Source organism: Manis pentadactyla, chromosome 3 (genome assembly GCF_030020395.1).
Source record: "Manis pentadactyla isolate mManPen7 chromosome 3, mManPen7.hap1, whole genome shotgun sequence".
Lineage (NCBI taxonomy): Eukaryota > Metazoa > Chordata > Mammalia > Pholidota > Manidae > Manis > Manis pentadactyla.
The window spans coordinates 108,723,620-108,751,505 of NC_080021.1; the positions used below are offsets into that span (position 1 = coordinate 108,723,620).

Below are 27,886 nucleotides of genomic sequence, written 5' to 3' on the forward strand. Positions count from 1 at the left end.
TATTCTTAGAACTTTCCCATGTAGTTGCTGACAATGATAAAATTACCTCGCAACTTTGGGGCTGTTACTATACACCAGGCACTCTTATAAGGGCTTTGCATGTTTATCTCATTTAATCCTTACAGCACCCTATGAAGAAAGTACTAGTAATCCCATTTTACACGTGAAACATCAGAAGCATGGGGATTTAAGCAGTTTGTCTGGGGTCACATGGTCTGTAAAGGATGTAGCTGAGCTACCTCACCAAATGCTCTGGTGTCAGAGTGCGGGCTCTGCTCCCCACTACCATCCTGTCCTGCAGTGAGGATTGTTCCAGATGTTGCACAGTTGACTGTAAAGCCATTTGTCTGCCATTCTCCCCTATCAGTGCTAACCAGAATCTCAGCAAACACAAACAGCACCAATTGCCACACCCCAGAATGAGCCTTAGGCTCCCTAATCCCACCCGGACACTTTAAGACCGAAGCCCTGCAGCCATCACTCCTGGGAGTGCCACACACTCATAAGTGGGGCCATTTCACAAGCGGATCTGGTGGAAGAGCTTGGGCCAAGAGTAGTGCTCACCTCCCGGACTAACCTCATTCTATCCCACATTCAATGTGTGGAATTTTGTATTTCAGGAAATTTAATATTCCAGGACATAAAGTGCAAACGATTGTGACAAACATAATTTTATAGTATCTCTCCTCCCAAGCAGGCTGACTGGTTCTCTCTGCCTTAAGGGCATCATCTGAACCATGTTTTCCCATTATTGATGCTAAACAGTAAAATATAAATACCCTGCAGAAGGGCTTCTCAGTAGCTTCAAACTTCTCTTTCTGCCTTTGATATGTGTGCATGTTATTAGCTCTGGTAACAAATTAAAATGAAATTGCAGTCTCTACCCAATTTTTTTTTTCCAGTTTCTGATTCTGTCTCCTTGAAATACATAGCACATACATGTAGTCCTGCCCATTTACCCTCATGGGGGATTGTACATCTCAAGCCACAACAAATAAAAAAGGACTGTGGTTGTTAAAACATCAAGGTCTAGGGTTGTAGATAGACAGTGAAAGGGACTTGGTGGCTGTGTTCCTAGGGGCAGACATACAGGGCAGGTGCATGGAAGAGCCATCTTGAACTTTCCACTGGAAACGAACATTCAGTGACATATCTTTGCTTTCATCTAATCTGTACTTAATCTTCAGTGAGAGAGTAGATTCCATTTCCATGAATAATTTCTAAATTAATCTAAAAACAAAAATGTTATCTAAAAACAAAGCAAAACAAAATGTACAAAACAGTAATATACTCAGACACTGAGAAGTGACTGGTGGTTACCATGGGGAAGGGGTTTAGTGAGTGGGAAGTCAGGGGAATAAAGAGGCACAAAAATTTCGATCATAATGTAATTTGGTCAAGGGAACAGTTGTGCAGCATGGAGAATATAGCCAGTGGTTCTGTAACATCTTTCTATGTTGACAGGTATAGATTGAACTTGTTGGGGTGAGAATTTAATAATGTATTACCTTTTGAACCACTGTGCTTTATACTTGAAACAATGTAATATTGTTTATCAACTGCACTTCAATAAAAAACAAGTAAATTTTAGAAAATTTATAGAGTTTTCCTAACAAATATATTCACTGTGACTATGTACCCAAAATAATGGAGAAAAAGTACTTTTAAGATCCAGGGGTAGAGAACAGAGTAACTCCTCATGCCATTTAATCCTATCTACTCCAGAATGAAGTCACTTATATTAAAACAGGTCATTTATATACCAAACTATGAATATCATAATGAATGTTTGCTTTCCTATTAAATCCATCAGGTTTTCTGAACATGGAGGATTTGTTATTTCTTGTCTCTTGGATAGTGGCCATTTTAACTGGTGTGAGGTGATATTATGGTTCTGACTTGAATTTCCCTAATTATTAGCAATGTGCAGCATCTTTCCATGTGCCTGTTGGCCATCTGTATTTCTTCTTTGGGAAAATGTCTCTTCAGGTCCTCCACTCATTTTTCAATCAGGTTATTTGTGTTTTGGTGTTGAGTCATATGATTTTTTTATATTTTTTGGATGTTAAGCCCTTATCAGGTAAATCATTAATGAATGTATTCTCTCATCCTGTAGTTGGCCTTTTTGCTCTGCTGATGGTATCTTTTGCTGTACAGAAGCTTTTTAGTTTGATGTAGTTCTCATTTGTTCATTTTTTATTTTGAATCCCCTTGCCCAAGAAGATCTGTCAAGAAAAAAATTGCTCATGCTTATGTTCAAAAGATTTTTGCCTGTTTTCCTCTAAGAGTTTCATGGTTTCATATTTTACATTTAGAACCTTAACCCATTTCATGTTTACTTTAATGTATGGTGTTAGACAGTAATCTAGTTTTCATTTTCACCTGTGGAGCTGTCTGGTTTTACCAATGCCAGTTATTGAAGAGACAGTCTTTTCCCCATGTATATTCATAGCTCCTTTATCATATATTAATTGACCATATATGTGTGGGTTTATATGGGCTCTCTATTGTATTGCATTGATCTATGGATCTGGTCTTGTGCCAGTACCATACTGTTTTGATTATTGTAGCTTTGTAGTATAGCTTGAAGTCAGGTAGTGTAATACCCCCAGCTTTGTTGTTCTTTCTCAAGATTGCCTTGGCTATTCGGGGTCTTCTGTGGTTTCATATGAATTTTACGATTATTTGTCCTAATTCACCAAAAAAAGTTGTTGGTATTTTCATAGAGATTACATTGAATCTGTAAATTGCTTTAGGCAAAATAGCCATTTTGACAATATTAATTCTTCCTACCCATGAGCATGGGATGTATTTCTATTTATTGGTGTCTTCTTTAATTTCTCTCATGAGTGTCTTAACTTTTCATAGCACAGCTCTTTTACCTACTTGCTTTGGTTTATTCCTAGGTATTTTCTTCTTTTGTTTTAATTAAGGTATTATCGATATACAATCTTATGAAGGTTTCACATGAGCAACATTGTGGTTACTACATATTATCTATTCCCACACACAAACGCCATTGCAGTCACTGTCCATCAGCACAGTAACATGACATAGAGTCACTACTATCTTCCCTGTGATATACTGTCTTCCCAGTAAACCTCCTACATTATGAGAGCTAATCATAATGCCTCTTAATCCCCTTCTCCCTCCCTACCCTTCCACCCTCCCCTATCCTCCCCTTTGGTAACCGCTAGTCCCTTCTTGGAGTCTGTGAGTCTGCTGCTGTTTTGTTCCTTCAGTTTTGCTTTGTTGTTATACTCCACAAATGAGGGAAGTCATTTGGTATTCGTTGTTCTCTGCCTGACTTATTTCACTGACCATAATACCCTCCAGCTCCATCCATGTTGTTGCAAATGGTAGGATCTGTTTCTTTCTTACAGCTGAATAGTACTCCATTGTGTATATGTACCACATCTTCTTTATCTGTTCATCTACCGATGGATACTTAGGTTGCTTCCATATCTTGGCTATAGTAAATAGTGCTGCGATAAACATAGGGCTGCATTATGTCTTTTTGAATCTGAGAAGTTGTTTTCTTTGGGAAAATTCCTAGGAGTGGAATTCCTGGGTCAAATGGTATTTCTATTTTTAGTTTTTTGAGGACCTCCATATTGCTTTCCACAATGGTTGAACTGTTTTACATTCCCACCAGCAGTGTAGAAGGATTCCCCTTTCTCTGCATTCTTGCCAGCATTTGTTGTTCCTAATCTTTTCGATGTTGACCATCCTAACTGGTATAAGGTGATATCTCATTGTGGTTTTAATTTACATTTCCCTGATAATAAGCAATGTGGAGCATCTTTTCATGTGCCTGTTGGCCATCTGAATTTCTTCTTTGGAGAAGTGTCTGTTCAGATCCTCTGCCCATTTTTTAATTGAGTTGCTTGCTTTTTAGGTGTTGAAGCATGTGAGTTCTTTATATATTTTGGATGTTAACTCCTTGTCAGATATAACATTTAAGAATATATTCTCCCATACTGTAATATGCCTTTTTTTCTACTGATGGTGTCTTTTTCTGTACACATACTTTTTAGTTTGATATAGTCCCATTTGTTCATTTTTCCTTTTGTTTCCCTTGCCTGAGGAGATGTGTTTAGGAAAAGGTTGCTCATATTTATATTCAAGAGATATTTGCTTATGTTTTCTTCTAAGAGTTTTATGGTTTTATGACTTACATTCGGGTTTTTGTTCCATTTATAGTTTACTTTTGTGTAAGGAGTTACACAATAATCCAGTTTCATTCTCTTGCATGTAGCTGTCCAGTTTTGCCAACACCAGTTGTTGAAGAGGCTGTCATTTCCCCATTTTATATCCATGGCTCCTTTATCATATATTAATTGACTATATATGCTTGGGTTTATATCTGGGTTCTCTAGTCTGTTCCATTGGTCTATGGGTCTGTTCTTGTGCCAGTACCAAATTGTCTTGTTTATTGTGGCTTTGTAGTAGATCTTGAAGTTGGGAAGTGAGATGTCCCCTGCTTTATTCTTTCTTCTCAGGATTGCTTTGGCTATACAGGTCTTTTGTGGTTCCATATGCATTTTAAAATTATATGTTTTCTGAAGAATGCTGTTGGTATTTTGATAGGAATTGCACTGAATATGTAGATTGCTTTAAGCAGGATGGCCTTTTTGACAATACTAATTCTTCCTACGCATGAGCATGGGATGTATTTCCATTTATTTTTGTCTTCTTTAATTTCTCTCATTAGTGTCTTGTAGTTTTCAGAGTATAGGTCTTTCACTTCCTTCATTAGGTTTATTCCTAGGTATTTTATTCTTTTAGATGCAATTGTAAATGGAATTATTTTCCTCATTTCTCTTTCTGCTAATTCATTGTTAGTACATAGGAATGCAACAGATTTCTGTGTATTAATTTTGTATTGTGCAATATTGCTGAATTCTGTTATTAGTTCTAGTAGTTTTAGGATGGATTCTTTAGGGTTTTTTATGTACAATATCATGTCATCTGCAAACAGGGACAGTTAAACTTCATCCTTACCAATCTTTTATTTATTTGTGTTTTCTGATTGCTGTGGCAAGGACCTCCCCTACTATGTTGAAAGAAGTGGGAAGAGTGGGCATCCTTGTCTTGTTCCCAATCTTAGAGGAAAAGCTTTCAGCCTTTCACTGTTAAGTATGATGTTGGCTGTGGGTTTATCACATGCGGCCTTTATTATGTTGAGGTATTTGCCCTGTATACCCATTTTGTTGAGAGTTTTTATCATGAGTTCATGTTGAATTTTGTTGAGTGGTTTTTCAGCATCTATGAAGATGATCATTTGATTTTTGTCCTTTTTGTTGATGTGGTATATGATGTTGATGGATTTTCAAATATTGTACCATCCTTGTGTCCCTGGATCAAATCCCATTTGATCATAATAGATGATATTTTTTTTGTATTTTTATGGTCAGTTTGCTAGTATTTTGTTGAGTATTTTTGCATCTATGTTCATCAAGGATATTGGTCTGTAAGTTTGTTGTTTTGTGGTGTCTTTGCCCAGCTTTGGTATTAGAGTGGTGCTGGCCTCATACAATAAGTTTGGAGGTATTCCCTCCTCTTCTACTTTTTGGAAAACTTTAAGAAGAATGTGTATTAGGTCTTCTCTAAATGTTTGATAAAATTCAACAGTGAAGCTATCTGGTACGGGTGTTTTGTTTTTAGGTAGGTTTTTGATTACCAATTCAATTTCATTGCTGGTAATTAGTCTGTTCAGATTTTCTGTTTCTGCCTGAGTCAGCCTTGGAAGGTTGTATTTTTCTAGAAAGTTGTCCATTTCTTCTAGGTTATTCAATTTGTCAGCATATAATTTTTCATAATATTCTCTAATCATTCTTTGTATTTCTGTGGTGATTGTACTGTTTTATCCTTTCTGATTTCTGATTGTTTATATGTGTAAACTCTTTTTATCTTGATAAATCTGCATAGGGGCTTATCTATTTTGTTTATTTTCTCAAAGAACCAGCTCCTGGTTTCATTGATTCTTTCTGTTGTTTTATTCTTCTTGATTTTATTTATTTATGCTCTGATCTTTATTATGTCCGTTCTTCTACTGACTTTGGGCCTCATTTGTTCTACTTTTTCTATTGCCATTAGTTGTGAGTTTAGACTGTTCATTTGGGGTTGTTCTTCTTTCATGAGGTAAACCTGTGCTGCAATACACTTCCCTCTTAGAATGGCCCTTCGCTGCTTCCCACAGCTTTTGCAGTGTTGTTATTATTGTTTTCATTTGTCTCCATATTTTGCTTGATCCCTGTTTTTATTTGGTCATAGATCCATTGATTATTTAGGAGCATGTTGTTAGGCCTCCAGGTGTTTGTGGGCTTTTTTTGTGTTCTTTGCATAATTTATTCCTAGTTTCATACGTTTGTATTCTGCAAAGCTGGTTGGTAAAATTTCAATCCTTCTGAATTTACTGAGGCTCTTTTTGTGGCCTATTATGTGATCTATTCTGGAAAATGTTCCATGTGCACTTGAGAAGAATGTGTATCCTGCTGCTTTGGGGTGTAGAGTTCTGTAGATGTCTGTTAGGTCCATCTGTTCCAATGTGTTGTTCAGTGCCTCTGTGTCCTTACTTATTTTCTGTCTGGTTGATCTGTCCTTTGGAGTGAGTGGAGTGTAAAAGTCTCCTAAAATGAGTGCATTGAATTCTATTTCCCTTTAATCCTTTGGTATTTCTTTCACATGTTTAGGTTATTCTATGTTGGTTGCATAGATATTTATAATTGTTATATCCTCTTGTTTGACTGGCCTCTTCATCATTATGTAATGCCCTCCTTTGTCTCTTGTTACTTTCTTTGTTTTGAAGTCTATTTTGTCTGACACAAGTACTGCAACTCCTGCTTTTTTTCCCTATTATTTGCATGAAATATGTTTTTCCATTCCCTCACTTTTAGTCTGTGTATGTCTTTGGGTTTGAAGTGAGTCTCTTGTAGGCAGCATATAGATGGGTCTTGATTTTCTTATCCATTCTGTATGTTTTGATTGGTGCTTTCAGTCCATTTACACTTAGGGTGATTATCAATAGGTATGTACTTATTGCCATTGCAGGCTTTAGATTCTTGGTTACCAAAGATTTTTACTATTCAACAGTCTAAATTAATATGTTTTTTTGTACACAGTTTAAAGTGTCTTTCCCCCCCCCTTCTTTTTCTTCCTCCTCCACTCTTTATATATGAGGTGTCATATTCTGTAATCTGTGTAATCCCTTGCCTGACTTTGTGGGTCATTGATTTAATTTTGCATTTGATTTGTAATTAATCAATCTACTTTCTTTATTGTGGTTTTATTTTCTCTGGTGACAGCTATTTTGCCATGGGGGAACTTTCATTTAGAGCAGACCCTCCAAAACATACTGTAGAGATGGTTTATGGGAAGTAAACTCCCTCAAGTTTTTCTTATCTGGAAATCGTTTAATCCCTGCTTCAATTTAAATGATAATCTCATCTGGTGGAATATTCTTGGTTCAAGACTTCTGTTTCATTTCATTAAATATATCATGCTACTCCATTTTGGCCTGTAAGGTTTCTGCTGAAAAGTCTGGTGATAGCCTGATTGGTAATTTCTGTTTCCCTTAGTCCTCTTTCTGTTGTTTGAAGGATTTGGTTTGTACTAGGTTCTTTTGCAGTTTCATATTTCTAATGATTACTGTGGAATAATAGTGCCCAGAAGCTCTACTGTCTGGGACTGCCCAGACTCTGGAGTGATGGTGAGGGTCACAGGCGAGCAGCTCCAGTGCCTGCCAGGAGTAAAGAGCTATTTCCTGCTTCCAGGCTGCAGTTGCTGCCTCCACTGCCAGGGCCAGTGGGCCCAGTGCACAGGGAGGAGCCTCTGTGTTATGCCCTTGTCACTGCCATAGGTGGGGCTGCCCTCTGGCTGGGACAGCAGGTCATGTGGACTGGTGCCAGCTGGGAGAAAGGCATGGCAGGCTGCATGTCACATTGAGGGTCCTCAGCACTGCATTGTCAGCCAGGGGGATGGATCACCTGAGGCTCCTGAAAGTTGCCAACCTGCTGGGCTGAGTGTGCCTGGAGAGTTTTGTCCTCCTGTCCTTTCTCCTGAGCAGCAAGCTCTGTGCAGTCCTTGGCCCTTTAGCACTCCTCTAGCTATTGGGAAGTCTTTCAAAGTGCCCACCTATCTTTGGTCTTGGAGAAGCATTTGTGGGTACCTATTCTCCATAAGCAGCTGGAATCTCGGTCCCTCTGAGAATTCTGCCTGTCTTTGCTTTCCAACCTTTCTAATCTCCAGAACACCCTGTATTGTGGGTTGGTGCTCCCAGGGCAGTTCTCAGTCAATGGGTGTGCATCATTCCTGGTCTTCTACTCCCTCCCCACTCTCTTTCTCTTCCTCCTGCTAGTAAGCTGGGGTGAGGGAATCGCTTGTGTCCCAACGGATTGCTGCTTTGATACTTTACCCTTTTCCATGAGGTCTTCTCTTTTCCCCAGATGTAGTCAGTCTCTTACGGTCTTCTTGCCGGTTGCTCTTTCAGGATTAGTTGTATTTGCTGTCCTTTTGTATTATAAGTGGTTTGGGGAGGAAGTTTCTGTCTCACTTCTCATGCTGCCATCTTTCCACCTATAGGTATCTTATTATTTTGCTGCAATTGTAAATGGAATTGTTTTCCTGATTTCTCTTTCTGCTAGTTCATTGTTAGTATATAGGAATGCAACAGATTTCTGTGTATTAATTTTGTATCCTACAACTTTGCTGAATTCAGTTATTAGTTCTAATAGTTTTCTGGTGTAATCTTTAGGGTTTTGTATATATAGTATGATGTCATCTGCAAATAGTCACAGTTTTACTTCATCCTTACCATTTTGATGCCTTTTATCGCTTTATCTTGTTTGATTGCCATGGCTAGGGCCCTCCAGGACTATGTTGAATAAAAGTGGTGAGAGCGGACATCCTTGTATTATTCCTGATCTTAGAGGAAAAGCTTTTAGTTTTTTGCCATTGAGTATGATGTTAGTTCTGGGTTTATGATATATGGCCTTTATTATGTTGAGGTACATTCCCTCTATCCCCCTTTTGTTGAGAGTTATAATCATGAATGGATGTTAAATTTTTTCAAATGCTTTTCAGCATCTATTGAGATGATCTATGATTTTTATCCTTCCTTTTGTTAATGTGGCATCACATTGATTGATTTACAAATATTGTACCATCCTCACATTCTTTGAATAAATTGTACTTGGTCACGTTAAAGCCCAGGTTTCCTAATGACTACAAGGGCTTGGCATGGAATTAAAAGAAAAACCATATCTGTGAAACTCTTTAATATTAAGCTAGGGAATTTAGGTACTTAGATTTCTGTAGATTATTTTATAGAAGTAGAAACACATTTACTTTTCAAAAATAACTTAATGTGTTTTTTAGTGGAGAAAAAAGACCACTTTATATAGAAAGCTGATGTTAAGAAAAGTTTAAAAGTTAGGTCTTAAAAAGATCTTGGTTGTTGAAAATATTAGAGTCATAGGTAGGTTATTTTTTAAAAGTAGTACATACACATCAGAAACCAAAAACAGTAATGCATTACTCCAAAGATATATTTTTGGTCTTATGGTAGCTATAGATACTGTAAGCCCACTTTTAGATGCTCACACATGCATGGACAAAAACACCAATGATAGTGAGATAAGCAGTGAATGGGTATTATCACTATCCCAAATACCTCATTTTGATGGAATCAAGCATTTTTTATATGATTTCATGGAAATGTTATTTAGCTTCATTTTTCTAAGATAAAGGGTAATATATTTTTATTGTTAAAAAAGGATTACACACCCTAAGCTGTTTCAGCCCAGAATGTTTTATATGTTTCCCTGAATGAAATTTTACAGCTCACTGTGATAGCACAGGCTGCAAAAGAAAAGCTGGGCCAGCTGTCCCTGCCAGATATTGTTCTCTCACCATACATAATGCAGTTAGCTGGATTTTATGCACCCATTTTAATATCTTTTCACAGTACTTACCCAAATCCCTCCTATGGATACATTCATAATGTGGATTATGAATGTCTTGTCACAGTGATGCATGTTGTGAATTATGTGTAGCTTGTATAATTATTTTAATGTACCCTAATACCTGAACAATATTGACAGATTGGTAAGCATAATAAAAAAAAATACAAGCACCACAATTAAGAAAATGCAAGAACTAAGGGAATTATGAAAAATAAGAAACACATAAAACACCAAAAGAAAATCTGAATGAAGTCAAGATCATGATCACAGGTGTAGCAAATTAAAGGAACTAAGGAAAAATATAAGAGCCCCAAAATGACATCAGTTACACAGGAAACATCCAAACTGAAGTCAGTTTAATAAAAACTTTATCACTTGATTTTCTGTTACACAGTTTAGGTTATAAATGGATTAGATAATATTCCACATAGAATTATTAAGATAATTAATAATTAATTAGATAATTTATCCAAAAGTGGAACACACTAAAATTTTAAGCACTCATAGTTTAACTCCATTCTGAAGATTTAAAAAATAACATTTGACATCATCTGTGTAAGATTTATGAATTTTGCACAAATGTGTGCAGGACTTTGTCCAACCCATGAAACTCTTGGTCCCCCAAAGGACATTAATATGTTGTGGATCTTATGGGCTGTAGTGTTTCATTTTAAAGCCAAAAGGAGTGTTGGATCTATTGTGAATAAAATTTCAGACAAGGAATAGTTCTATTTTAGTTTTACTTTATTCCTGGACTTACAAGATTTAATAGTGGGTACAGATCATTTTAGCAATGTATTAAAATCTCTTTAACATACTGAATAATTGTACTTCTAAATACAGAGTATCAATCTTTAATGCATGTAAATCATGAAAAAATAAACAGTCATAGAAAGAGCAAGGAGACAGGTTTAAAATCAAGTGCTACACCTTGAAGAAACATGTCAAATTTCCTTACTTCTTCCCTGCTCTCTTCATTTTTCTACTTTCTTTTTTCTTTATCTTTATTCTCTTATCAATAAGTCATAAACATTTTTTGGAATACAAGAAATTAAACACAAGTAGATGAAGTTGTGAATACTCTCTAATATGTACTTAACACTTTAAAAAATTTGTTGGCTTTACAATCAAGGTAACTAAAACTTACCCCAAAATGGCAGATGGCTTTGAAAGATTTCACAGTTCTCACTGTTCTCTCTGGGTCTAAATATTGATATACATGTTATAAAGTCCTAAAAAGCTGGGAACTCATAGGTCACTCAGTGGACCAAGTGAGAGTATATTTATCTTTGATACTATTTATTTTCTTGTTTCATATGTGTTTTAAAACATGCCTTCAACAGAGTACTAAAAAGGCATTTATTTGGTAGGCTTTTAAAATATATCTGTGTGTTGATAACCTAGAAGAAATGGACAACTTTCTAGAAAAATACAACCTTCCTAAGCTGACCCAGGAAGAAACAGAAAACCTGAGTAGACCAATTACCAGCAATGAAAATGAATTGGTAATCAAAAACCTACCTAAGAACAAAAACCCTGGACCAGATGGTTTCACTGCTGAATTCTTTCAAACATTTAGTGAAGACCTAATACCCATCCTCCCCAAAGTTTCCAAAAAAGTAGAAGAGGAGGGAATACTCCCAAATTCATTCTATGAGGCCAGCGTCATTCTAATTCCAAAACCAGGCAAAGACACCTCAAAGAAAATGACAGACCAATGTCCCTGATGAACATAGATGCAAAAATACTCAACAAAATATTAGCAAACCAAATTCAAAAATCAATCAAAAAGATCATCCATCATGATCAAATAGGATTTATTCCAGGGATGCAAGGATGGTACAACATTCTAAAATCCATCAACATCATCCACCACATTAACAAAAAGGACAAAAACCATGATCTAAAAAAGCATTTGACAAAATTCAACATCCATTCATGATAAAAAATCTCAACAAAATGGGTATAAAGGGCAAGTACCTCAACATAATAAAGGCCATATATGACAAACCCACAGCCAACATTAGACTTAACAGCAAGCAGCTGAAAGCTTTTCCTTTAAGATCAGAAACAAGAAAAGGATGCCCACTCTCCCCACTTATATACAACCATAGTTCTGGAGGTCTTAACCATGGTAATCAGACAACACAAAGAAATAAAAGGCATCCAGATTGGTAAGCAAGAAGTTAAACTGTCCCTGTTTGCAGATGACATGATATTGTACATAAAAATACCCTAAAGAATCCACTCCAAAACTACTAGATCAAATATCTGAATTCAGCAAGGTTGCAGGATACAAAATTAATACACAGAAATCTGTTGCATTCCCATACACTAATGATGAGCTAGCAGAAAGAGAAATCAGGAAAACAATTCCATTCACAATTGCATCAGACAGAATGAAATACCAAGGAATAAACCTAACCAAGGAGGTGAAAGACCTGTACTCTGAAAACTACAAGACACTCATGAGAGAAATTAAAGAGGACACTAATAAATGGAAATTCATCCTGTGCTCATGGATAGGAAGAGTTAATATTGTCAAAATGTCCATCCTGCCTAAAGCAATCTACAGATTCAATGCAGTGCTTATCAAAATACCAACAGCATTCTTTAACAAACCAGAGCAAATAGTTCTAAAATTCATATGGAACCATAAAAGACCCTGAATAGCCAAAGCAATCCTCAGAAGGAAGAATAAAGCGGGGGGATTATGCTCCCCAACTTCAAGCTCTACTACAGTGCCCCAGTAATCAAGACAATTTGGTACCAGCACAAGAATAGACCAATAAACCAATGTAACACACTAGAGAGCCCAGATATAAACCCAAGCATATATGGTCAATTAATATACTATAAAGGAGCCATGGATATACAATGGGGAAATGACAGCCTCTTCAACAACTGGTGTTGGTGAAACTGGACAGCTACATGCAAGAGAATGAAACTGGATTATTGTCTAACCCCATACACTTAAAAGTAAACTCTAAGTGAATCAAAGATGTGAATGTAAGTCATGAAACCATAAAACTCTTAGAAGAAAACACTGGGAAAAATCTCTTGAATATAAACATAAGCAACTTTTTCCTGAACGCATCTCCTCAGGCAAGGGGAAAAAAATAATAAATGAACAAGTCGGACTATATCAAACTCAAAAGCTTCTGTACAGCAAAGGATACCATCAACAGAACAAAAAGGCATCCTACAGTATGGGAGAATATATTTGTAAATGACATATCCAACTAGGGGTTAACATCCAAAATATATAAAGAACTCACATGCCTCAATAACCAAAAAGCAAATAACCCTATTAAAAAATGGGTAGAGGATATGAACAGAGACTTCTCCAAAGAAGAAATTCAGATGGCCAACAGGCACATGAAAAGATGCTCCACATTGCTTATTATCAGAGAAATGCAAATTAAAACCACAAAAAGATATCACCTCACACCACTTAGGATGGCCAGCATCAAAAAGATTAGGAACAACAGATGTTGGCGAGAATGCAGAGAAAGGGGAACCCTCTACACTGCTGGTGGGAATGTAAAATAATTCAACCATTATGGAAAGCAATATGGAGGTTCCTCAAAAAACTAAAAATAGAAATACCATTTGACCCAGGAATTCCACTCCTAGGAATTTTCCCAAAAAAAAACAACTTCTCAGATTCAAAAAGACCTATGCAGCCCTGTTTATCGCAGCACTATTTACTATAGCCAAGATATGGAAGCAACCTAAGTGTCCATTGGTAGATGAATGGATAAAGAAGAGGAGGTACATATACACAATGGAATACTATTCAGCCATAAGAAAGAAACAAATCCTACCATTTGTAACAACATGGATGGAGCTGGTGGATATTATGCTCAGGGAAATAAGTCAGGCCGAGAAAGACAAATACCAAATAATTTCCCTCCTTTGTGGAATATAATAACTAAGCAAAACTGAAGGGACAAAATACCAGCTGACTTACAGGCTCCAAGAAGGAATAGTGGTTACCAAAGGGGAGGCGTGGGGGAAGGCAGGTGGGGAGGGAGGGAGAAGGGGATTGTGGGATATTGTGATTGGTGCACATGGTGTGTGTGGGGTCACGGGGAAGACAGTGTAGCTCAGAGAAGACAAATAGGGACTCTGTGGGATCTTACTACACTGATGGACAGTGCCTGCAATGGGGTATCTGGGGGAACTCGATAGTAAAGGTGAATGTAACAACCACACTGTTTTTCTTGTGAAACCTTCATAAGAGTGTATATCAATGATACCTTAATAAAAAAATTGCAAAAAAAATAAATATATATCTGTGCACTATCTTTTTTGGCTCAAGGATCTGTTTTATGGTGTCTTATTGTCCTTTATCATTAACTCTTATTTAAATACACAATGTAAAGCTAATAAAGGTACAGATTAGAATTGTCCTGTGTGTGTTAGAAGGATAGTTCTTTACCTTTTGCTCACTTTTGGACATGAGTGAATAAGTATGAACTATTTCTAAGAACAGAATAAGAGTTTGAGCCTTCAAACTAAATTCCTCCAGATATTTTCGAATATTCCCCCAACTCGTAATAAACTGATGATCTTAAGAAGTTTGTAGCTGAAACAGGTTAGGAATTTTCTATGACCCACTTCTATATGCCAATCTCCAAGCACAATCAGTCAAGCCACAGAAATGAGTGACTATTTCAATGTGGACATCTTTGGTGATTGTCTTTTCTGAAGGATTAAAATCAATTTATTTGAGCAATCTGCCCTTGAGGTGAATGAACCAAATTTCAATTATGGAAATTACTAGCACTTGCTTACACTTTTTAAATTTAAGTTTTATGTTTGAGGTGCTTATCATTTTTAACATACAGAATCTCCTGAACCTGTTTGCAAGTACCCATAAGTAGGCAAACCTTGTACCATTTAATTAGGCAGTGATATTAAACCAAATAATATTGAAAGAATTTAAAATCAGAGTATATCAATGGCAAAATCACTTCACCTCTGGATTCAACAAGCTTAAATATGCTATCATTAATATCTGTTAGTAGAGGAAGCATTTGCATAGAGATGCAGAAAACTGGCCTAAATAAAATGAAAACAGAGAAAAATATGTTCTCCAGAAATATGTGTGCAATTTTGGCCACTCCATTCAGATGATTACTCCAAAGCATCTGGAAATAGCATTGGCTCAGGGCACAAGGATGCCTCTGTAAAATTTTGGAACTGAATTTGCTATATTTCTCTTTAAATGGTTTGCTCTAATTATAACACATCATAAAGTCATAGCACAGTATTGGACTACTAATATTTGTTTTGTCTTCTCGTTAGTAATATTTTGAGAATCCACAAAGATTTATCTTAGTAAAATCATCATCATCCAAAAATGTTATAAATTATTAATCTGTTAATCACAAAATAGCCTCTGTACAGATTTCATTAGATGTAATGTGGTATGTTAACCTCTATACCAGCACTGTAAAGGAAGGTTTTAAAAAAGAGATAAATAAACCATTATTGGAAATATAAATAAGTAATAACTGAAAGCAAGCATTTATGCCTAAATAAAGGGAGTGAGTGAGGTTTCAAGGTAAAAATCTGATCATGATTTTTGAGATCTTTCTTGCTTTTTACTGTAGGCATTTATAACTATAAATCCCCATCCTTAACCCTGCTTTTGCTGCATTCCATTCATCTCTAAGTATTTCTAATTTTCCCTGAGATTTCATCTTTAATACATAGATTGGATTCAAACTTTAATAGTGAGTCATTTAATTTCCACAAATTCGTGAATTTCCAGTTTTACTTCTGTTTGACTCCATCCCATTGTGGATGAAGAAGATACTTTAATATAATATCTATCTTTTTAAACTTATTGAGATATAAATTTTGGCCTAAACATGTGGTCCATCCTAGAAAATGTCCCATGTACACTTGAAATGTTTTTTTGGATATGTGTCTGTTAGCTCTGGTTGATTTATTGTTAAGTCCTCTATTTCTTTTCTTAATCTTCTGTCTGGTTGTTCCATGCAATACTGAGAGTGGAATATTGAAATTCCTGACTTATTGTAGAATGTTTTATCCCTTCAATTCTGTGAACCTTTGCTTCAAATATTTTCATGGTTTGTCATTAACTGCATAAATGTTTATACTTTTTATGTCTTCTTGCTGTATTGAATCTTTTATTAACATATAATATCCTTCTTTGTCTCATAAACCTTTTTGATTCACAATTTAGTCTGATGTTAATATAGCCACCTGTTCTTTCAGTTATACTCTTCTCATGAAATATCATTTCCATACTTTCACTTTCCATCTGTTTGTGTCTTTGAATTTAAAAAGAGTATCTAATGGACAGCATATAGTTGGATCATCATGTGTTTTTATTCCTTCTGCCCATCTATATCTTTTGATTACAGAATTTAATCCATTTAGATTTAAATTAATTACTGACAAGGAGGGAGTTACTTCTGGCATTTTGCTATTTGTTTTCTATATGCCTTATATCTTTATTGCCCCTCATTTCCAGAATTGCACAAAAAATAGCTTTCTTTACATTTAGTTGATTTTTTTTGTAGTACAGTGTTTAAATTCCTTTCTCATTTCTCTTGTTCGTATTCCATAGCTATTTAATTTGTTGTCAACACAGAGATTACATTCTCTCTTTTACTTCATTTTTCGAAAGTTTGATTATAATATGTCTCAGTGTGGGTCCCTTGAGCTCATCTTACTGGAATTCCATAAGCCTTTTGCATGTTTATGCTCATTTCTCAGCAAATTTGGGAAATCACTTCAGCCAGATGGGGAAGGAGTTGCAACAGTGGGAAAAGGTGCAAAACCAATGGCTGTTCCTTTGTCTGCATATCTCTGATGAAAAGCATCAATCAGTGATCAGAACACAGATTGATGATATTTGGAGGACAGGGTCCTTTTTGCCTCCCAAGCTCCTGCAGGCTGCTTCAGGAACAGATGTACAGCTGCCTGCCACATAGCTGAGGGGTGAAGGATGGGTGGGCACTACTATGCTAAGAGCTGAAATTGACTGAAAATCACAATTTACAGGACAAGCCTTCCCCCTGGAAGTTGTAAACCTTCAAGAGAGTCCAGAGTTCCAAAAGAGTTGTCAGACAGATTCTGCTAGTGCATTTATTGTCTATGTGGAAAGAGTTTCCTGATACTCTCTTCTCTGCTATCTTCCCAGAATCCTCTCTATAAATGAATTACTTTATATAATGAATTACTTTTTAAATTTTATATTCTTTCAGTAGTGAATTTTTGTTATGTAAGGGAAAGCGTTAGGATACCGAGTTTTATTAGATTTGGAGAGAGTACTGAATACCAACAGCAAATCTCAAGCAAAGAATAAAAAACCAATAGCAACAAAAACTCAAAGGATGGGTAGGAAAATTGGGAGGCCATGTTACTTTTCTTTTTCTGGAATTCTGTTATTTTATATTGACTACACATTCTGATAAGGAGTCATGTTGTTTTTCATTAACAAAAACTTAAAGTAAAAGAAATAAATCAGGGCTTCTTAAATAAGGTTTAATAGACAAATGTTTAAACCAGAGGTAAAGGGTAAAAATAACCAAGACTCAATTGGTAATAAAAGGATTAGGAATCAGTGTTCTAGAACTTCTGTGAGTCTTAAAGAACTTTGTAATGATTCAAAAATACCAATCATATTATGTACTAGGATGCAGTTACCTGCTGCACATAATTTCAGAAGATCTCTTCTGAATACCTCAATAATCATCAAATATTACAGAATTTTAGAACAAGAGAAGACTTTAGAGATTAGTTTTATTTGGTTGATTGACTTTGAGTTAGATAATTAGTACATTCGAAATTTAATTCCTGTTTCCTATCTTCCTGAAGGTAGATATTATAGTGGAAAGTATCTCAAAGTTGGAGAAAATGGTATTGGTTTGTGGCATAGTAGAATATTTTCATATGCTGTGTGTTCCCTTTACATAGTGGTAAACTAGCTGAGGGTCATTTAACATCCATCTGTTACACTTTCAAAGGGTATTTCAGTTTAAAGCAGATTTTGAAAATTATCCTTTTAACTCATGCACAGACTTCCTGAAAAATGCCTGTGTACCCACCAAAAGATGTCAGCTACTCTTCAGTTAAGATTTTTCAGAAGAAAATGAGAGAAAAACTTTCAGAGAGTAATCAGTTTTTTCCATAGGTCACAGTGCCAGTGGTTTAATGAGAAAAATCAACATTAAATTTATTACATAGTTCAAGTTTTAGATTTTCCACTATATCTTTAGAACAAAGACTATTGTGTTTATTGAACTATAAATTAAAATGCAATTATAACTTTTTAATCATCAATATAGATTTTTCACTGCCCAAAATAAAGAATACCTAACTTCTAAAATTGGTATTATGGAAATAAAAAGTTGTAAGAAGGTAAAAAATATCCAGTGGTACTTTATTAAAAATATTAATATCCTTGCTAACGAAAAGGCAACCTTGAGTGTGCAGACGCGTATCCTCACAGCTGTGCTCTTCTTTCAGCTTCTACAGATGACAGTGCAGCCGAGAAGAAAGGGGGAACTCTTCATGCCGGGCTCATTGTTGGAATTCTCATCCTGGTCCTCATTATAGTAGCAGCCATTCTCGTGACAGTCTATATGTACCACCATCCAACATCAGCAGCCAGTATCTTCTTTATTGAGGTAAGTATTAATTATAACACATAAAAACCATGTTGGTTGATGAACCCTATGCATTTGCCAAACCACCTGTATTTAATATTTAGCACATGATTTCTCCATTTTGCAGTTGGGCGCTAATTTCACACATGCATATGCACAAGCACAGGCACATGCGCACTGATAGACTGCTTTCATATGACGGATTCAGTTACATTACTTTAGGAGCTTTGAAAGAAATAAGCTATCATGCCTTTCACAGATCTAAATGAAGATAGAAACCATACTTTTTAGTCCCATTATATCAAGTGTGTTAACCAGCTATTCTCCTGATCCTAGGAAGAAATGCAGCGTATACTGGAGGCCAAAGGACTTAGCTAACGTCAATTGATCAGCAAATGCTAATTGAGTATTGGCTGGATTCAGGATACACCATGGTGGGCCTGCTCTAAAAAAGCTCTTAAAGCATTTAGGAAAATAAAGCTTTCACTACAAAATAACAGCTGTAACAATAAGATAACAGTCTGTGCCATCACCATTTTGTGCAATGTGTGTGTATTTATACATTCATATATAAATGTGTGAACACACAGAGAGCACTGTGCTGAATTGGTGCTGTGTTTTCAGGTACAGAACGTGGATTTAGTGCCAGTCCCTAAGAACACTCAGGGAGGAGGACCAGGGGTGTGTCTAAAGGGCCAGAATCAGGCCCTGATGTCCAGAGGAGTGCACTGGGAGACCTGGAGGCCCCAGGATAAAGTCGGGTGACCAAGCCACCTGTCCCCAGATGATCAGGCTTCCAGAGCGCCCTGTGCTCACAGCTGTCATTCTGACATCTTAAAGGGGCCACTGCTCTTCCAACACCAAACAAACATGAGAGCAGTGAAGGAAATCTTCCCCCTCAGAGTTTCAAACTTGTAAAGTTTAAAATTTTCCATTTCATTGGGTAATTCACAGATTGCTTAGAATTTTATTCACTTGTTGAGAGGGAAATTATAATGACTTTTAAAGTACAAAATTATTTTTGTTCTCTATAATAAGGAGAGGTGACTTCAAATCAATTAACCAATTGCTCAGAAATCCTATATAGCTCTCCACTGCCTGGACAATAAAGTGCAGTCTCTTTGGGCTGCCACTCAAGGCTGTGGCCACCTGGGCCTTCTCTGTTGTTTCAGTTTGTATCCCATGGCTCCTTAACCTGGAGCAATGACAGATCTCACTCTTTGCTCTTCTCCCTGCACACTGCAAAATTTCCATGCTACCAAGACGCTGCTCATTCTGTTTTCTCCACCAACAAAGCCCTCTCTGTCCACCACAGTTCTTGAATTCAGGATCTAAACAGCCTTCGATGCCATGTACCCCATAAGCTTCCCTGCACCATCTCTGTCTACCTGGACAGCTGCACATAATTATCCTCTGAAATTCTATCTCTAGTAATACATCTGTGTCTTTCTCTGGCATTTACCCTTCTGTTTTGCATTAGAGTTAAATGTGTACATGATTATTCTGCCTTACAGACTTATAAGTTCTTTAAGGCTTGGATTTAATAGCAGATTTATTTCAAATAAGTATTCTATCAACATTTTCTGGAAAAAAATATTCTAGTATATTTTAAACTTTCACTAAACTTCATCTGACACATTTCAGAAATGGTACCCTTGGTTTAAAATTACAATAACTGAGACGTTATCAAGCACTGTATTGGTTGGAAAACTGTTACTAAGTTTTGTTAATGAGCTTGATTATCATGGAAAAAAGTAGAAAATTTTCCCAGGGTCGTGAATGCATTCCTCAAAGAGTTGACAAGTGACAAGCTGTAAGGCTTCAGTGACTAACAGACGTCAGGCTGCTGCTGCAACCCCTTGCATGTTTAATCCTTTTAATACACCATGCAGTTAATTTCTGACATTGTGAAAAAAGAAGATACTGTGAAATGTCTGATGGTGATGGCACTAATGGCAAATTGCATTAGACATAGTTCACAGTAATCCTTTTAAGAATACAAAGACTTGAGGATAGTGAAAGTGATTTTTTTGGGGCAATTATCTTAGAGATAATTTAGTTCTGTACCCTCATAACACACGAGAAGAGACTAAGGCTCAGAGTAGTGGAATGACTTCTCCAAGGTCAAGGAGCGGAGTTCCAGGAAGAACTCTCTCGTGTCTCCACACTCAAGTGAAGTGAAGCAGAGTTACTCTGTAGCTTCCGCAGTTTTTCTTCTCTTTGCCTTTTTCCTTCCCAGTGAGTCCATTGCCAGTGTCCACTTAAATCACTACCCCTCTGATGCCCTGCTGTCCTCATGCAGCTCACAGCAGCTGGTTGACAGATCATTCTTGAAGATGATAATCATCTTCAGGCTGAGCCATGTTTGCAAAATCAAAACACAGATCCATGTTGACTGTAATGAGTGACATGTGAGACCTATGCATTTGAAATCATTGAATTACTAATTAAGTTAGAGTGACTGGTGCATAAAGAGGTTGAGTTTACCAATATCTTGTAAATTGCTTTTTATGTTTCATATTATACTGCTGTCTACTTTTTAAGTGAAATTGTTGGGGGTTTTTCCATTATGAAAGCAGTATCTATTCACTGTAAGAAATTTGCAGAAATGTAAAGAAGAAATAGTAAAATCATTTATTGTCCCAATATACAGAAACAATCCCTTTTACTATTTTATTTTCTTCTGGAATTCTTTTATGCATAATTTGATATTTGCCAATTTGTTACAACTGTTATTTCAATGAAATGCAAATTGACTTTTTCAGATACTATTTTCTATTTTACTATGAACTCTTCATGAACATCATTTTGACAGCTGTGTACTATCCCATTCAATATTCATTCAATAGCTTTGTATTGAATGGTATAGGGTCAAGTGGTATTCAAAGAGCACTGAGGGTGCAACATTGCCTAGAAGTAAAAAGAACCTATCTCACCCAATTTGACTGTATATTAGTTTCCTATTGCTGCTCTAACAAATTACCATGAACCTAGTAGCTTAAAATAACACACACTTGCCATCTTAGAGCTCTGAGGATCAGAAGTTCAATTAATTTCACTGCACTAAAGTCAGGATGTCAGCAGAGCTAGTTCCTTCTGGAGGGTTCAGGGAAGAATTATTTTCTTACCATTTTTAGCTTCTAGAAGCTGCATCCATTTCTTGGCTCCTGGCCTCTTCTCAGCCTTTCAACTGCTGCTTCTTTTATCACATCTTCTACTATTAACTCTGACCCCCCTACCTCCTTCTTGTAGGGCCTCTTCTGATTGCATTGGGCCCACATGGGTAGTCCAGAGCAATCTCCCCATCTCAAGGTCCTTAATTTAGTCACATCTACTAAGTCTGTTTTGCCATAGAAAGTGGCATTGACAAGTTTTGACGATTAGGACATGGCCATCTTTGGGAGGTCCTTATTCTGCCCACCACAGATTTCACTGAATATAAAATGTACCACATACTAATTAAACTGTGATATGCCCTTGCCTATAAGACATGACCGCATGTGAACCTTGTGAATTTCACAATGAAATCCAGATTGCGTTAAGCACTTACAGGATTAGGTCCTGTGCTAGACACTGTGTATACTGTGATGCAGTTCAACAACTTTGCCCTTGAATGGGTACACCAGAGTTCATAAACCAATCTCATGTTATAGAGCACTGGGACTCTTCCCATTTTTTGCTATTATAACTAGCCCCATTATGAATGCAATAATGGAAATAGCAAACCAATTAAAATCAGCAATGGAAGTGACTTATGCTTACTACCTCATTTAATCCTCATAGAGATCCTATGAAGTACTAAGATTATCTCTGTGTCAGAGTGAAGAAGCTGAGACACAGAATCGAAATAACTTGCCCAACATCATGCATTTAGCCAGTAGTGGAGTCAGGAGTTAAGCCTAGGCCTTCCAGAGACCATACCCTTAACCACTAGTCCTTGCCTCCTCTCTGCATGCAAAGGGGTTTTCTTCATGTATATAGAAATATAAGAAGATGTATATCTAAGGATAGAGATTATGTGTTTACAACCAAGTCCCAAAAATAGAAACAGAAAGAAGTAAACAGTATGAAGGTGCTTAGCAAATATTGCAAAAATCATTGCCCAAAGATGTACAGCAATTTATGTAGTTATTGTTGCTATTGTCTATTTTTATTCAACCTATTATTGGAAGTCCTACCCAGAGTAATTAGGTAATAAATAAATAAATAAATAATAAATAAATGCATCCAAATTGGAAAGGAAAAAATAAAATTGTCATTATTTGCAGACATAATTTTCAATACAGATAATCCTAAAGATTCTACAAAAAAACTGATAAAACTAATAAATTCAGTGAAGTTTCAGGGTACAAAATCAATCTGTAAAGATCTGTTGCATTTCTATGCACTAACAATGAGCTATCAGAAAGGGAAAATTAAGAAACCAATCCCATTTACAACTGCATGAAAAATAATAAAATACATAAGTAAATTTAACCAATGAAGTAAAAGACCTGTATGCTGACAATTATAAGACATTGATGGAAGAAACTAAAGAAGATACAAATAAATTGGAAGATACTCTGTGCTCATGGATTGGGAGAATTAATATTGTTAAAATACCCATATTTCCCAAAGCAATCTACAAATTCAGTTAAATCCCTATGCAGTGCCAATTCCAATGGCCTTTTTCACAGAAATAGAACAAACAATACTAAAATTTATATGGAACCACAAAAGATTCTAAAGAGCCAAAGCAATCTGAGAAAGAAGAACAAAAGTATGAGGGATCATGCTTTCTGATTTTAAACTATATTATAAAACTGTAGTAATCAAAACAGTATGTTTTGAAATAAAAACAGATACACAGACAGTGGAACCCAGAAATAAACCCACACATCTATGGTCAGTTAATTTGCAATGAAGGAGGCAAGAATATGTACAATAAGGAAAGAACAGTCTCTTCAATAAATGGTGTTGGGAAAACCACCATATGCAAAAGAATGAAACCAGACTGGTATCATTCACCATACACAAAAATTAACCCAAAATGGATTAAAGACTTGGATATAAGACCCAAAACCATAAAACTACCAGAAGAAAACATAAGCAGTAAACTCCTTGACATTGGGCTTGACAATGGTTTTTGTATCTGACCCCTAAAGCAAAGGCAACAAAAGGAAAAATAAACAGGCAGGACTACATCAAACCAAACAGCTTCTACACAGCAAAGGACACCATCAACAAAATGACAAGCCAACCTACTTAAAGGGGAGAAAATGTGTGCAAATAATATATCCAGTAAGAGATTGATATCCAAAACATATAAAGAACTCATGCAACTCAATAGCAAATAAACAATCCAATTTAAAAAATAGAAAATGGGCAGAGGACCTGAATAGACATTTTTCCAAAGAAGACATAGACATGGCCAACAGGCACATGAAAAGATGCTCCACATCACTAACCATGAAGAAAATACAAATCAAAACCATAATAAGATATCACCTCACACCTCTTAGAATAGCTATTATCCAAAAGATAAGAAATAACAAGTGTTGGTGAGAGTGTGGAGAAAAAGGAACCCTTGTACACCTTTGCTTAATTTTTACTTATTTTTACTTTTTAATGTGGCTATTAAATAGTTGTCAAATTATGTATGTTCTCACACTGTATTTCTATTGGACAATGCTTGTTTATAGAGAAAAACTTGTGAGAAGAGGGGATTAGAAAGTTTTATTCACTTCTTATTTTTTGAAAGTAGAAAACCAAGTGATTTTCAGTACAAGGGAGAGAGGGGGATTAGAAGCTTGAGGAGGGAGATAACTGACAAAGCTATCTGATAAGTTGGCTGTTTATTCATTCACTTATTCAAATTCATTGAGCTCCTGTCATCTTCCAGGTACCCAAAACGCAGAGTTAAGCAAAATGGACAAGAGGCAATCTTTGCCCTCATGGAGCTTACATCCTAGAGTGTTGGAGACAGATGATAAACATATTTTAAGCTAGGAATGGATTTCAAGTTGAATGTTTAGTTTTTCAAAAGAGGTAGTTTTCATATAATGCTTGAAGAAAATGTTACCTTTTGTGGAGCAAGATATTATTAGTCAAATAACGAAGGATTTCAGACTTTGTGATGATCTTTGTGCCTGAACTTGCAATTTGATAATAAGTGGGATGATGGTGGTGATGATGATAATGATAATGATGATTTTATCATTTAAGACTTTTCATAGAACTTCAGATATATATTTGTAAAAACAATAAATTAATTAAAGAAAGAAAGCCTGCTCTCCAAAACAGTTATGTTTACTGAAGGGTAACACAGTCTCACCATTCTTAAATTGTGCATACTGATTTAAATTAGTAGCTATGTGACGGTTTTCACAATAAAACCTGGACATAAATGTTTAAATACCAGGTATTACTCATTATCATGCTTTAAAATTCTTATTATTTCCGTGGAACCAAAATATATGCCTTTAGTGGAAGTGCCCAGTATTTGCTATCACCAAAATCATAGGATGTCAAAATAGAAACCTCAGCATGCATGCAACCCAGATATTCTGTAACTTTTCTGGAATAAAACGTGAATTCCCCAAGCATCTACCTCCAATACATGCCCTTGGGATTTTATGCTTATCCTTAAAACTTATGTGAATTTTGCATTATGCTCTATAATATAGACACATTTGTTTGGTATAAAAAAATTATTCTGCCCAACCTTCAGCCAAAGTTAACCTCCGAAAAGGTGATTCTTACTTCTGTGATTTTGTGTGTTCTTGACATGCACTCCAGTTGCATGGTTTGGATACCATAAAATCCAGATAAATCGAAAAGGTGATTCTTACTTCTGTGATTTTGTGTGTTCTTGACATGCACTCCAGTTGCATGGTTTGGATACCATAAAATCCAGATAAATCCAAGCCAATAGGGCCTTCAGTTTCTGGAGCATAAGTGAGCGGTATCTTTTTTATACCTTTGTTGGAATAAAGTCCAAGGTAAAAAAAGAAACCTAAGAAGGTGAGACCATTTGTTTTGGTCATATAAAATCTAGTTTCAGAGTCAAGACTTGAACCAAGGACGCCACATCCTGGCCTGTAGTCTGTGCTGCAACAGTGGTAGTATAAAAACAATTTTTTCAACAGTTCGCCACCCAAGGGATTCCTCATTCCAAGGAATATTTGTGAATAACAAGGGCCAGTGGAGAAGGCGATTAAAGAAAGAGGCAGCTGTGGCCCTCAACTTCTCCTGACTGTCAGTAGTGCCGCCCGGAAAGGAGCCAGAGGAGGGGAGCCGGCAAGGATTCAAAGGCTGCTGCTGGAGAGAAAAAAGTGTTTACTGAAAGTTTGGCATCTTGCTTTGCAGCTGCCAGATGAATAGCACTTGGGAGTCAGGAACACACAATCTGTTGACCAGCTGATGCAGTAAACAGACAAACTGTTTCACAGACCCACAAATCTTGTTTTATCTTGCAGGAACATCCTTTTTATAACTGAGTTTTGCCCATAAGTTATTCCTTAGTCTATTGGAATCTTAGAAAAAACTCAAGGAAAAAAATGATTTGTTGAAACAAAATACTTCTTATGTTTATTTCTTAGAGGAGGCAAAAGATGGCATTCACTTTTGATGAACTGTGAGGAAGCAAAGATTAGGCAAAACCTGAGATGGTTTGACACTCTTTCAAGAAGCTGTTCCATTAAATGCCAACTTTCCCGAAACAGCAAAATATAAGGGAAAATGGTGAAACTGGTTTGCTTTTAAAAAAAGACACTGTTTATATGTCTGTGGTTTCTTCTCTCACTTTCTGTTCTAAGATGCTGGAATTTTATTCATGTCCATCACTGCATGTTTTTGAGACATCAGCTCAAGTGCCTGGAGATTCCCTTATATACATCCTCACCAAAATAAGATTTCTTTTTTATAGATGTCAATCTTTAATTTACTCTTCCGGAAAACTCACAGATTTTAATTTAAACTCCTAAAACTAAAATAGTGTTTCTAATTTAATAGAACATTTTCTTCCCTTAATCAGGAAGAATTATTAAAAACACTAAATACAGTATTTTATACTTCAGTGAGTTCTCTGCTCTAATTGCTCCTTAATTAACATTCCCTAACTTGTTATTTTTAATGGCGCAAAAGCCATGAAATAAATTATAGATATGTATACATATTTATATGTATAAAGTCTCCACAGCGAAGCTCTTAACAGATGGAAGAATTAAATGAATACATATATAAAAACTTACAGATCTGCAATTCATGTGGACATCTGTAAACTTGAATGTTATTTTAAGTACCTGATAAATGTTTTAGGTGTTCCAGTCCTTTCTTCCTTGTGACTTTGGTAACTGTTCTTTGTTAAAACAAATAAGTCTTCCTAACTGGAGAAGAAAAAAATAGAAACTTGAGTTGTAGCAATAATTATTGCCTCACAATAATAATGAATTTATTCAATTGTAAGATTATTTTTTTCCACCAGTTCCACATAATGGGATTTTTTTCTGGCAGAAATAGAAAAGAACAGAACTAAATAAGTTGATTATTATGACATGCTTTGGTTTTATAAATAATACCAGAATGGTTTGTGATTATAAGAAAATTAAAATTACAAATCTGAGTTTAAGATATTAAAAAAATTGAGACTCTAAGGGATACAAATATAAAGAAATTTATTTTAAATAGTAGTAGTCATGCTCTTTATAATTCTATTAGAAGTGATTAGCCAAAGGTAGTTTTGATTTGCAAATGTATTAAGCTTATTTTGCTTTATCTTCTTGAGGAGATGACTTTAAAAACTTTCTTAGTTTTAAAAATAATTTTCAGTTCAAAATTAAAACAACTTTTCTTACATCACATAATAAGGGAATATAGAGTCAGAATTGTTCTATTTCTACCTTTCCTACTTTCAGTTCATTACAATATTTATATTTTATGAAAAATCCATCATTTATTCAAAAAAATTATTTATGAACACTGACTCTGTGTCAAGAGTTATCCTTGGCACAGACCTTAAAGGAGAAATGATACTTATTTTGTTAGGAGGAGAAAACATTTTCTTCTATAAAGAGAAAGTAAATTTGTGACAATTATTCAAAATTTCAGTGCAACATAAAGTACTAGGTTTCTAGTGAGGACTAATCTTCTCTTAATTAAGTATCACATTTTTTTTGTTCTATATATGAATTTAAGTCACATATCATCTTTTTCTTGTTCTCCAAATTCTCCTTGCTGTTGACCCTGAAATATCTGTGATTCAGTGGCTTCTAAATGGACTTGAATCTTGAG

The 27,886-nt window shown here is 35.8% G+C and overlaps 1 protein-coding gene across 3 annotated transcripts in view; it reads left to right on the top strand.

Moving 5' to 3' along the window:
* PLXDC2 (plexin domain containing 2) overlaps positions 1-27,886 on the top strand; it is a 437,738-nt gene that overhangs the window by 383,733 nt on the left and 26,119 nt on the right. For all 3 annotated transcript variants that reach the window (XM_036880911.2, XM_057498266.1, XM_036880912.2), the window contains exon 13: positions 18,477-18,637. In XM_036880911.2, coding sequence (XP_036736806.2) covers positions 18,477-18,637 — 161 coding nt within the window. The remainder of the gene's footprint in view (positions 1-18,476; positions 18,638-27,886) is intronic.